Source organism: Corythoichthys intestinalis, chromosome 19 (genome assembly GCF_030265065.1).
Source record: "Corythoichthys intestinalis isolate RoL2023-P3 chromosome 19, ASM3026506v1, whole genome shotgun sequence".
NCBI lineage: Eukaryota > Metazoa > Chordata > Actinopteri > Syngnathiformes > Syngnathidae > Corythoichthys > Corythoichthys intestinalis.
Window position 1 is genome coordinate 21,960,046 of NC_080413.1, and position 12,820 is coordinate 21,972,865.

The 12,820-nt window shown below is 39.9% G+C and overlaps 1 protein-coding gene and 1 long non-coding RNA gene across 2 annotated transcripts in view; one reads left to right on the forward strand and one right to left on the reverse strand.

The window, feature by feature from the left end:
• Positions 1–12,820, forward strand: part of fut8b (fucosyltransferase 8b (alpha (1,6) fucosyltransferase)) — a 232,348-nt gene that overhangs the window by 195,850 nt on the left and 23,678 nt on the right. The window contains exon 7 of the mRNA XM_057822895.1: positions 1,643–1,889. Within this exon, the coding sequence (XP_057678878.1) occupies positions 1,643–1,889 (247 nt within the window). The remainder of the gene's footprint in view (positions 1–1,642; positions 1,890–12,820) is intronic.
• LOC130907607 (uncharacterized) overlaps positions 1–12,820 on the reverse strand; it is a 65,315-nt gene that overhangs the window by 38,578 nt on the left and 13,917 nt on the right. The window contains exon 2 of the long non-coding RNA XR_009061505.1: positions 11,819–11,909. This is a non-coding gene — a long non-coding RNA (uncharacterized LOC130907607). The remainder of the gene's footprint in view (positions 1–11,818; positions 11,910–12,820) is intronic.

Here is a 12,820-nt window from a genome sequence, read left to right on the forward strand (position 1 = left end):
GTCACGTACCGTAATGGTCGGCAACGGATCGCCGCATACGTTTCTTCAACACAACGTGGCTGTGTCAATTAAAAAAAAAAAAAAAAAACGGTTTATATATACTGTATATATATATAATATATATATATTTCTGTCTCCATCCATGTACCCGTTTATAATGCGCACCATGATTTTACAAGTTGATTTTGGGGGAAAAAAGTGCGCATTATTTTCGGGAAATTACGGTAATTAACTTTTCATCTGAAATACTCCTAAATCAGCAAAATCTTGACTTTAATCTATCTTTAAATAATGAAACAGTTTAAAAACTTTGACATGTTGTAAGTAGACAGAAGGGAAATTATGGAATAACGGGAGCAATTTTATCAACTTTAACGGTTGATTCACATCATTAAATTAATTGAATGTAGTTTAAAGCTGCTGATACAGAATGGGAACTTGAGTATTTTATGTAATGTTTTTAACTGTTAACTTGATACTTAAATATAGTTTTATTTAGCCTAATGGGATTTTTAAACTATTTTGGAACTAATGTACAAAACATTAAAAGGGGGGGTTTGGGTGACATCAATAATCGATTTATAATCGAATCGGAGCCTCTGAATCGTAATCAAATCGTTAGGTACCCAAAAATTCCCACCTCTACTAACAACATTTGTTGCCTTTGTTATTTTTAAGTGTATATTTTATGAACAAGCACTGATACACCTCAAAATTGTATCATGCATCTAAGGCTAGGTTCATAACGCAGGTCTTAATGCACAATTCCAGATTTTTTTTCATGTTTTTTTTTGTCTTGCATACCCGTTCAGACTGCCTTTGTCCATTGAGCTCGTTCAAGTATCACGCATGCGCACTAATTCGCAGTCCGAAATGCGCTGTGCAAACTCACCTGCATGCGCAGGAGCATCAAGACAAATGCTGGCTCAACGCCATTCTACGGTGATCATATTTTGATTTACAAAAAAAGGACACAAATAATTCACATAAGTAATCCCCGTTTAGTGTTATATTCAAAGCTTATATGAATTGATAGCATGTGCACTGTGCGTGCATGACGCAGTACGGACAGTTTGCCCTGACTCTCGGCCGCGTAACCAATCTTGAAATATTGCTCATTTGGAGCACAGATTCCCCCCTCACCCCATTTTATTTTTTATGACTGTTGTCAAGCTTGCATCCCCCTTAAAAGCCACGTTTAAGCTAGGCGCTAACGCTAATGCACAGCTCCATCACTAACATAGCGCCCTGTCTCTCTCGCGCTTTGCTGTCGTTAGTTGGTGAATTAATTTTGATTTGGGGGACTGACAGTTCAGACAGAAGCCACATTCTGGAAAAATGTGGCCCAGATCGGATTTTAACCACATATGAAAGTGACCTAGATCGGATTTGAAATTATCCACTTTTATGCAACCTGTCCCGTTCAGACTGTCAAGTTAATGCCTGACTTGAGTCGTAAAAACCAGAAAAAATAAGATTGTGCATGAAGACCTACGATATGAACCTAGCCTCAGTGTGTCAACCTTAAAATTACTTTTCATAGAAGTTTTCCTATTCATAGTTGCTGCTGTTACATTAATACATGAATTAATAGCTAGAACCGTTAAATAGAATAATCATTTTCAACGCATGGTGTTTTCAGGTGAAGCCCATGATAAGGATGTCCAGGTTGTGGAGTTGCCAATAGTGGACAGTCTTCACCCTCGCCCCCCCTACCTGCCTTTGGCCATCCCTGAGGACCTGGCGCCACGTCTGCACCGCCTGCACGGTGACCCCTCCGTTTGGTGGGTGTCCCAGTTTGTCAAGTATTTGGTCCGGCCCCAAGCTTGGCTTGAGAAGGAGATCCAGCAAACTACAGCCAAACTGGGTTTTAAACATCCCATCATTGGGTAAGAACGCTCACCTGACGTTTGTTTTGTTCAAGGGCATTTAAAGTGTTTACACTGTTTGAAAGTAAACAGAAAGCCTGGTAATTAAGAAATAAAATCATAGCTTTGGGCTTAATGCGTAGGTTTTTGCGGAGGTTATAAGGTTGAAACCATAATTATACGTGGAACTTTTTGTTTTTCTCTCGTGTTTATCGGATGAAAAATAATGAGGTTCCCTTGCTCAATTATTCCCTACACTGCTAAAAAACCTAAACCAACAACAGAATTTTCCAACATTGTCTATATAGAAACCATCACTCCTACTCACAGTCCACTAAAAGGTATTAAACACCTAATTGAGTTGCATTTTTGTTTTGAGTTAATCTCACATGAACCACCCTCTTCTTAATGTGCTGCTAATTAAAGATAACACTAATATAGCCCTAACTACATTTTGTCTTTAGTGAACAGACATGTTCTTTAATAAGGCTTTTGTAAGAACTTCAAAGTATATTTAAAGAGAAGGTTTTTAAGGGATTATAAAACCTAGTGTTGGATGATGAAACCAATTAGAAGTATTGCTTTTCTGTGACTGCAGCCTTTGGGTCTGATAGCAGTTTTTGATATGTGCACACTGTTGTCGGACAATCTTTGCTCTACACGTAAGTTGAAGGTGTCTAGAGATTTTATGGACATAACATTTGGATACAGGGTGTTGGTGTTTCTAACTAATGTGGTTCTCAAAAATGTTTCCTGCAATGGTTCAAGACTTTGTGTAATGCTGGCGAGTTGAAAATCTGCATTTACAATCGAAGCCCATAATTCTTAGTTAGAAAAAGATTGAATGTGCTTTGGAGGGCCTCTTTCTTAGGTAAGGCAAGGTTGGATTGGTAATGGTAAACAGTAAAATTTAATTCTTGGATCTGGAGATTTTTTTTAAGACAACCACTAAAATGAGATGGATTGCTGTTTGGCACACAAGGCTCGACAGGTTTAATGGGTATCGTCAATTGTCGATTCCTACTGTCGCTCTGACGAGGTATTTCAAGCTTGCCCAGTTGGGAGGAGACCTCAGAGCAAACTTGGGTAATGCTGACCATTGGTCTTTACTGATATATTTCCATGCAATTACTTCGAATCACAAGCGATCATTGATTGTGCTCGGGTGAAGTCCTGACTCAGGTGGTAACTCAGTCACTGTATTAGGCTACTTTTAAACCGCATGTCATAATGCACAGATTAAAACTGCTTCCGCAAGAAAGTTAATAACTCAATCACTCAATCTCCCATGTATTACTACTAAAATTAGATTCAGCGTAAGTGGTTTGTTTGTCGGTACAAAATTATTTTTCTCTACGTAACAGTGTTCGATGGAACAAAAGCCCCTTTCATAAGCCCCTTTCACATACACCTGAACACCATTTAAATCCCAGAATTCAGGACAGGCCTTTTATGTGAAAGCAATTTCCCAGGTTGACTGACATTGCGATCACACGGACATTTAATTGGTCGCATCTTAGTATAATGTCAGCGACTTTCCCGGGACAAGGTGCATGTGAAAGCAAGCGTTGAATTCCTGGGTCACAGCACGATGGCTGATGAAGTAAATTTCATGGCGGGCCCATCGTCACTTCCTCTTTCTTCGCAGTAAGTTAAAAAGCGGTAAAAAAACATCGCAATTATCAACATACCAAGCTGGAAATGGCTAAATTAAACTGAAAACACAACAAAATTACATTGCTACTGGATCGTAGAGCCGAGGAAGAGAGTCCATCGTCCATCTTTGGAAATGTGTGGTTTATTTTGTTGCTGATGTTAGGGTCTGCAACTGCGGAAACAAGGTTGTACCTCATAGCAGAAAACAACGGAGGGATGCGTTCAAGGGTTTATTACAGGGGTCCCCAACCTTTTTTGCACCACGGACCGGTGTGATTTGGGTCTTTTTTTCACGGACCGGTGTTCTGTCAAATTTTGCTCCCATAGCTTTTGTAGCGGTGAAAAAAGCCCTCTTTTATATTCACTTGGACTCTCAATGTTATCCAGCGGTGCTAAAAAACTATTTATATCATAAACATACATGTGCAACACGAAAATGGCGTTAATTAATCCTTAACGACACGGCGAAGTCGTTAAGCGAGAGAGCTGTGTGCAGTTGTTTTGTGCAGCTAACATGGCAAACGTAAGTTAATATTCCTTTCTTTAAAGAAAGTTTGTAGTGTGTACTTTGGAATCGCTGCATTCGCTGTCATTTAACGTTACGCATATGCCAAATTTGTCAGAACACCAGCAATGTGCGGCACAAAAATACAGCAAATATAAAATAACATTTGTTTTAGTCCCGTCGTGTTAAGTGCAGGGAAAATACAAATCACCCGCTGAATCAGTGGGAGGCCTGGGCTTGTTTCGCTGAGACGAGATGGTCCCGAGATGGGAGAGTGAGAGAAGCCCGCTTCACAAAGATACGATGTTGGAAATTGTAGCACAGTTTCAGTGCTCTCTTAGCGATGTCAGGATATTCCGAAATGACTTTAATCCAGAACCTCGGTAGAGTTGTTGTCTCAAATGTACGTTTAAGGACGCCGTCATTTGCGATCTCTTCAAGCTGATATTCTTGTTGCACAGACGTGCTCGAATCACTCGGTTTATTCACATACGGGTCATGAATCCATTCCTTCGCAGTTTGTGGGTCTTTAGTGATTAGGAAGTAGAATAGATGTTGTTTTCTTCAAGGTTGTAGTCTCATCTTCTGGCTCATCAGGTTCCCCTTTCCCCGTAAAAAATCTGCCCAAAGACATCTGTTTTTCAGTCATTCTAGTGTGGTGGCTAATTATTTCCGGGAACAAATATGATGGGCGATGACCTACGTTATACGTTATTATCGAGGCCAAGCGCACATAGATATACAAAACAAGATGTACTGTTTACAGTTAATCAATCCATTTCTATGACGACCTCCTATCCTGTAGTTGTATATCTAGAGTATACAGGGATATTGGTGTGTTAAGCCGCACAGGCCAAAGTCAACCGGCCAGAATGCAGTCATTAATAAATTAACGGACGTCCATATTATATACAAACAAAAATACACGAGGTCGCGGAAAAGGGGGAATAACACAATGGGTCTGTAACAGTAGGTCGACGGGGATCAATAATACTAACCTAAGCGGTAGGCAGAGAGCCAATGAGACAAATAAACAGATAAACTCAAATACCAACAAAACAAAGGGGATTTCAAAACAAGGGCTGCAGACGAACAAGCTAGCAAATGCACAACATTCCTGAGTACAAGGTATCAAATCGCACCCAGCAAGTTAATATGTCGGCACGAAGGGTGCAACGGTACATGTATTTGTATTGAACCGTTTCGGTACGCCTCCGTTCCGAACGAGTTTCTGACGTAATGTAACCTTTACTTTTCGAGGCTGTGAGTCGATCGGGTTACATTTTCTTTGTGTAGATTATATTTACTCCGTCTACTATAATGAGGACCAACATGGTAGGACAGTATAACCCAGAAACGTCAACGGCACAACAGCGTGGGCCGCCGCGAGAACGCAGTGAAACACAGCCGTTAAAGTCAATCAGCCAATGCACACCAGTCGCAGTGCGGCTGCGTGTTAGACGCGTCCCAGAAGCGGCTCAACAGGACGCACGCGAAAATAACGGCAGAGTTTATTATTTGACGCGAGACGCGACCCTCCTGCGTCAATACTACTACCGGTAGCTAGGATCGAGCAGACCGGAAGTCACTCGTGTAAAAATACGGTGGATCCGGTCGATTTTCAAACTAATATGCAATCGTAACCCACTTTTTGAGTCTATCAGATCTCTTGAGTGGTAGATCGGGGCACAGTTGACCTGTCTTTGTTGATTTACTGCTGTCTTCTCTACTATAATAATAACCAACACGGCCCCGTGTTCAATACAAAACCCTCCTACCACAAAAAAACAAGTAGAAACTAATATTCACATCGGAACTAAAGTTATACAACATAAAATATGCAATATAAATGAATACTACATCACATTTGTAAAATATAAACACATAATAAAATAAATTGAAACGACCTAAAACACCTGTAATTAATTAAATAATAAGAATAATACACATATCCTGCTTACACAATTAAATTTATTAATTTCTGTGTGGCGCTTTAACTTGAGAAAATCCACCAGTAAAGCTTTTGAAAACCGTTCATAAGAAAAAAAAATGATTCATTGAGGCATTTCATTTGTAAAATACATGTTACAATCTTTGTCATTGGGATTGCTTTTCTCTTTATTAGCACAGGACTTCTTTTTTCTTCTTTCTTTCAGAAAGAAAGCTGATCAATACGCGGGGTCTGAAAAGCAAATTGTTGTTGGATTATCTTTAAATACCCGCTACTTTTTGAGCAGAATTCTAGCTTTGTATAGTCTAATGTTCCTATTGTTGAAAGCACAAAGGTGCGTAATAAACAACTAGCACATTTATATTTTGCATTTTGTTTTCTTACTGTACCGAAAATGAACCGAATCGTGACCTCAAAACCAAGGCACGTACCGAACCGAGATTTTTTGTGTACCGTTACACACCTAGTCGGCACCCTTCTCTTAGATTGCCTGGGCTTAAATACAGTCTTGATGAACATGAATTGGGAACATAAACGGGAATTAACCGGGATATGTAGGGCCTATAGTGAGTATAATGGGTTCAGTTATCCTGGAAAGGCCCAGAATAGAGCTACTGCTCCACCAACACAAGTGTAGGTATTTCAGAAAGCTCCTTCGGGTGCCCTGAACATCTGTCTTGCTGGCAAGGTGTGCTGGACCTGTCCAACCGGGAGCAGAACAGAAGGGAACACTGGAGGGACTGTGTGTCAGAGCTGACCCTCGGCTGAACATGAGAAGGTGGCCGAGGGACAGGAAAGTCTGGGCATCTTAATTTAGACTGCTGCCACCTGGACCAGTTGTATAGGAAATAATGAACAGGACATATGGACAGATGGATATTTCTTTACTCTTTTTTTTTTTTCCCTCTTTGCATGGCAGCTAGGTGCCCAACTCAGGGAGCATTTGCATTTTGCCTGCAAGCCTATTCTCTTTATGCTGTACTTCCTGCATCAGCTATTATTGTAACCTACTCGCCAAGCCAGATGGGAGATTTATCATTCAACACCCATGTGCATGATGATGAGTGCAGAGCAGGCAGTCACGAAAAAGTGCCGTAAGTGTAACTGACTTTCAGTTACTTTACCGAGATGGACTGAACTTTTCACGATGTCCCATGAGTATCCACCAGTCACCAACCACTGGGGAAGTGAACAAGTTCAAAGTAAATAAGACTGTGAAGCCATCCCGTCTTAGTTGTCCTCGAAACTCATATTCGTGCATTCTTGCCGCACGAGACCGATCCGTCACAACTTTTGAAAATATATATGGTTTCGCTGCAAGCAATACTTACTCATCGTGGTCCCTTCTGCCTCCTGCTAAGCTCATTTCTCTCTCACTCTTGTTACATTCCGAAATCCTTCGTCTCCTTTCATAATCAGAGCAGCTGCTGTCTCTTTGAGCTTTCCTTGACTCTCCTCCCCTTTATCTCTTTCCTTTCTACTTTCTTACTCATTTTAGATCGCAACTTGCGTTTCATTTGTTCTCGACGCTAAGACTTTCAGATTTTAGACGCCACTCGTACCTCTCTCTCGCGTTCCCTTTGGCACACATCTGTATTCACAAGCTTCTCACGCTCATATAGTTTTCCACACATCTATTACGCTTCTTTGTGTCTCCCATGCCCCCCCGACTCCTTACACACACACATACATCGTACACGTTCGTCTTCTCAATCGCTGAGAAAAGGTTTGATCGCTCCTTCCTTCCACACCCTAAAACATCCACTCAATGAGCTAATGTTGCAGCAAAGTATATGTAAGCTTCTGTCAGCATTCTTGGAGGATCTTACTGTGTGCGCGCTTGTACGATTAAGAGTTGGGGTGCGTGTGTGTGTGTGTTAAAGTTGAGAAGGCAGTGGTTTACCCGTTAAAATAGTCGTTCTTAACCCGGGTTTGAGCGAACCCCGGGGTTTTGTGATTAAGTGTAATGCACGGGTGTCAAACTCATTTTGGTACGCGGCGACAATCACGGCAATGGCTTACCGACTGTGACGTCGCATTGTAAAGTGGAAGTAAAGCAGAAGTGGGACATTATAGACCCGCCCTCGCATAGAAACAAAATTATTTTTGCTACTTTTCTCCGGTAATCTTTCAAAAACGAACATGCCGATCACACATTGCTTTTTTGGAACTTGGAGAAACCACTCGAGACATTACGACACATGAAGGATGTTTTCCCGAAACCAAAAACTTGGAGGAAAAAATGTGAAGAATGAATCAACTTGCGCGGACTTTTAACGCCAGTTCGGTGAATCAATTCACATTTCATATGAAGTAAATATTTTGTTGGGTTGGCATGGTCTTTCAGAGGACAAAGAGGTAAGCTATTTTTATATTTTTAAGTTGACGCCTGGGACCGTGTGTATTTTTGTGTGAGACCAAGATTGAGCTTTTTGGCAACAAACACTCTAAGTGGGTCTGGCGTGCCACGAAAGATGCGCATGCTGAAAAGCACCTCATACCCACTGTGAAGTATGGGGGTGGGTCAGTGATGCTGTGGGGCTGTTTCGCTTCCAAAGGCCCTGGGAACCTTGTTAGGGTGCATGGCATCATGAATGCTTTGAAATACCAGGACATTTTAAATCAAAATCTGTTGCCCTCTGCTCGAAAGCTGAAGATGGGTCGTCACTGGGTCTTTCAGCATGGGCATTACTGAATGCTTATGTCATTAAGTGTCATCCGGCAAGTTATATCACTAACTCCATTTATGTCCAGCTTGGATCTTTTACATCCATTCAAAAGTGAGATAATTTGCCAGATAACACTAAATGACATCTGTTATAAGCATTCATTAATGTTCAGGACAGTGTCATGCCATAATTATGATTGTCTAATGACAGTCTTGTGGCGCCGCTGTCAAATATAGTGTTACCAAATTCCATAACTAGCAATTAATGAAACAACTGGAACAGTATTTGAAGAAAATATTAGCACAGAACATGAATTTTGATTGTTATTTACATCTGTAGCACTGCAATGCATGCTAGGAGGCATGTTGGACAACAACAGTGTTGACAGCAGTTCACAGCAGAGGTTGCCTGTTTCCCCCAAAGGAGTAGTGATGGCTAAATGAAGCTTGTTGAAGCTATGAAGCTTTGCAGCCAATTGGTTCAAAGCTTCATGGTGGTTCATTTGGTCTTATGACAGTCGTATGATGCCGCTATCAAATCAAGTGTTACCGGTTAATATCTTTTGGTGTAAATATCCCATAAAGCAGTGAGGACTGCTGCGGCTTATAGTCCAGTGTGGCTTATCAATGAACAAATTCCATTTTTGTGCCAAAATTGGTTGGTGGTGGCCTATAGTCAGGTGCGCCTTACAGTGCGAAAATTACGGTAATCGATGAATCTGATAAAATTCACTTCTTTCAATTACCTTCACAATTTACCTTGAAGTTGTTTTCGGCATGTTGTAAGTAGCAATGAAGACAAAATGGATGACTATTTTCTTCAACTGTATCAATTATTGAATTCGTTGACAACCAATTTAAAAATCGATTTATTCGATTAGTTGTTGCAGCCTTATTAAGAAGCTAGTTTAGTCAATAAGATGTCTGAAAATTGGCAAAAAATGTGAATGGTTTTCCAAAGTAGAAGCTGATGTTTGTTCGTCCTACTTTGACTTAACAAAAATATAATGAAAAAATATAATATTTACTAGGCCTGAACGATATTGGAAAAAACTATTGCTGCGATTTTTTGGGGGTTTGCGATATTATATTGCGATATTAAAGAAAAATTTTTTTTTTTTTCTTTTAAAGAAATTTTCACTAGATGCCTTGAATAGCTGTTTGGAAAGACTTTGGATGACTCGCAATGACCAGTGTACAGTGATCCCTCGTTTTTCGCGGTTAATGGGGACCAGAACCCGCCGCAATAAGTGAAAAACTGCGAAGTTGCGCACCCCGCCCCCCAAATTTTTATTTTTTTGTGTGTGTGCTCAATGTATTTATTCAGATTTAGCATTGGAAAGAGATACATATAAGGCATGTTTTTTTCTCACCTTTTCCCCAAAGTATGATTTTTGAAAATGTATAAATATATATATATATATATATATATATATATATATATATATATATATATATATATATATATATACACACACACACACACACAGTGGGGAGAACAAGCATTTGATACACTGCCAATGGGGAAACCCATTACAGGTTTTAAGCACTTCAAATGTAATAATTATGATCAGTTTTAAACATAACTGTCCAACCAAATCATTTGTGAACAAAAATAAATTACTGTAGTAGAAAAATGCTTGGCTTTATTAAATACTTCTGTTTATCTACCTTAGCTGTGACTCTTGGTGGACATGTAGAAATTACAAACTCCTCATGATCACTTCTGGCATTTAATTTATATGTCTCAAACGTCTCCACAAACACACACACACACACACACACACACATTCATTCCAAAGCGGCTTCCTTGCAGAAACTGTTTAACAAGTTAAACGATGATTGACAGCTGCTGCGCTGTGATGTCCGCTTCTTTGGCAAGATCAAAGATACCAGCATCGTTAACTTTAATAAGCAAGTGCTGCAGTGACTGTGAGGTTCAAAGGGAGTGTGAGGCTCTGCCCAGAGCAGAAAGCAGGGCGTATGTGGATTAAAAAAAATAAAAACTATCGCACGTCCTTGCGATGGGACTATCACGCACGCACACATCGCGATGGCGATGTTTAAACGATAATATCGTTCAGGCTTAATATTTACAACTGAGAATGTTATAATTCAATAATTTAGTCACGTTTAAGGTGAAGAAGGTCCTAAACGATTAATCGGTTATCAAAATAGTTGTCGATTTATCGATTAATTGTTGCACCTCTAAAATATTCCCTGATATTTATCTTGTTGTGAATCGTTTTCTACTCTAATAAAACCTAACAAAAATAAGTGCAATTCTAACAATACTACTGTATATACAAATCTCAGTGGATCATTGTTTCATCCATTTCATTGTCATAAAATGAAAGTAGGATGTTTACATAATTTTCCATTTACATGCATTTCCACATCCATCTTCTACTTGACTCATCACACCCTGCAAACTAAATGGGAACTTTTTAGAATGCAAGTGCACTTGTCCACCTGCCTTGTAAATGCATCTAAATGCATTGGTAGGGAGTGTGTGAGCTTAAATAACAATAATATGATATGCGGTATACTGGCGTTGCTTTTGCAGGAGAATAAACTTTTTTTTTTTTCTTAATTCTCAATTCATCTTCGAGTTCTGTACTGTTCCGTGCGGCCACCACGCCTCTCCACGTGATGTCTGAAGGAGCTGAATTATCTGCAACACGTACCCGCAGAAATTTTTAGCCCATGCTGACTTTTCCGCATGGAGAAACATGCCATACGAGCTACTACTGCAGACGCTCTTGTCAAAATATAAGCATGTAATGAACTAAACCATGCCTGTCAAGCAGGACAACCTCCCGGGCAGGATCAGACCCCCTGGCAGGCCGTTTCTGGCTTGCAGGCTGTACTTTTGACACCCCTGGTCTGAGGGGGTTCAGTCCAGGTTAAGAAACACACAGGGTTCCATTTTCTTACGCGGTCTAAATCTAGACCAGCGTGTTAGATTTTTGCGTATCGGTATTTTGTTGGCCAGCGCAAATCTGTACTGTCGGAAGAGTGCGAGATGAGCTCGATAGGGGAGTGAACACCACCGACTGATTTGCATCCAATCCACAAGCTGTATTCTGTTTCACTAACATGTAGTCTAGAAATTGGTTTCCTCAGTGGACATTTGGCTGACTTGGAATGAGAAAGTACAGTAGACCTACTGGGCAGATGAAATGAATTCAGCCAGGGAGATCCACACAGTGAAATGAGCAGTGGGAAATCGCCTTCCTCCCAAATTACTTGCGTCCATTTCTGTAATAGATACAGGGAAAGCTGTAAAAAAATAATAATAATTTTTGAATGCTGGTTAAATCTCGAGTCTGGTTAAATTTGGAACATTTCTCACAGTAAATATTGAAAATAAAAATATTCTTTCAAATGGTCACTATCAAAATGCCTTCACTAATTTTACAGACAATGAACATTGAACAATATAACATTCTTGTTTGCCATAAAAATTTTAAATGTTATAATGTAAAGGAGGTCGGACGATCAACAAAAAAAAGAAGCCGATAAAAAAAAGGATTTTGATCAGGCATCTGTGAGGCCAACAATGGCTGCCGCTGACTGATGGTAAGACCCCGGAAGGACCCCACTCTTAACTCATTCACTCCCAGCCATTTTCACAGGTGTAACCCCCATCGCTCCAGGCCATTTTACTGGATTTTGACTGATTTTGCAAGGCCCACAGAAAATTCTGTTCTTTTGCTATATAAACATGGAACCCACCAAAAGAAAGATTAGAGTAGACTCTTCTTTCAGCAGAAAAAAAAGTTAGTTCATATCTTGTTCCATTCTTTAGAAATCAGCATTATAAAATAGCTTAGTTTGAGCAATTTTCCAATTTCTGATGAAAAAAAACCAGAAATTGAGCTTTTTGTAAACGCATTAGTGCTGCAACGATTAATCGATTAACTCGAGTATTCGATATGAAAAAAATATTCGGATTATGTTTTGTTGCTTCGAGTATTCGTTTAATTAAAGTGGCATTATAATGGTTTACTTTGAAAGTGTTTACATTTAGTTTTATAGATTAGGGTGGAAACACTGCCCTCTGGTCTGCCTCATTTTACATGGCTGAATCCAACTGCTCCCCGTTAAGACCAACGTAAGCTAAATTTTTGTCTGGGCTAATGTTTTTTAATGCATTCCTAATTTAGTCA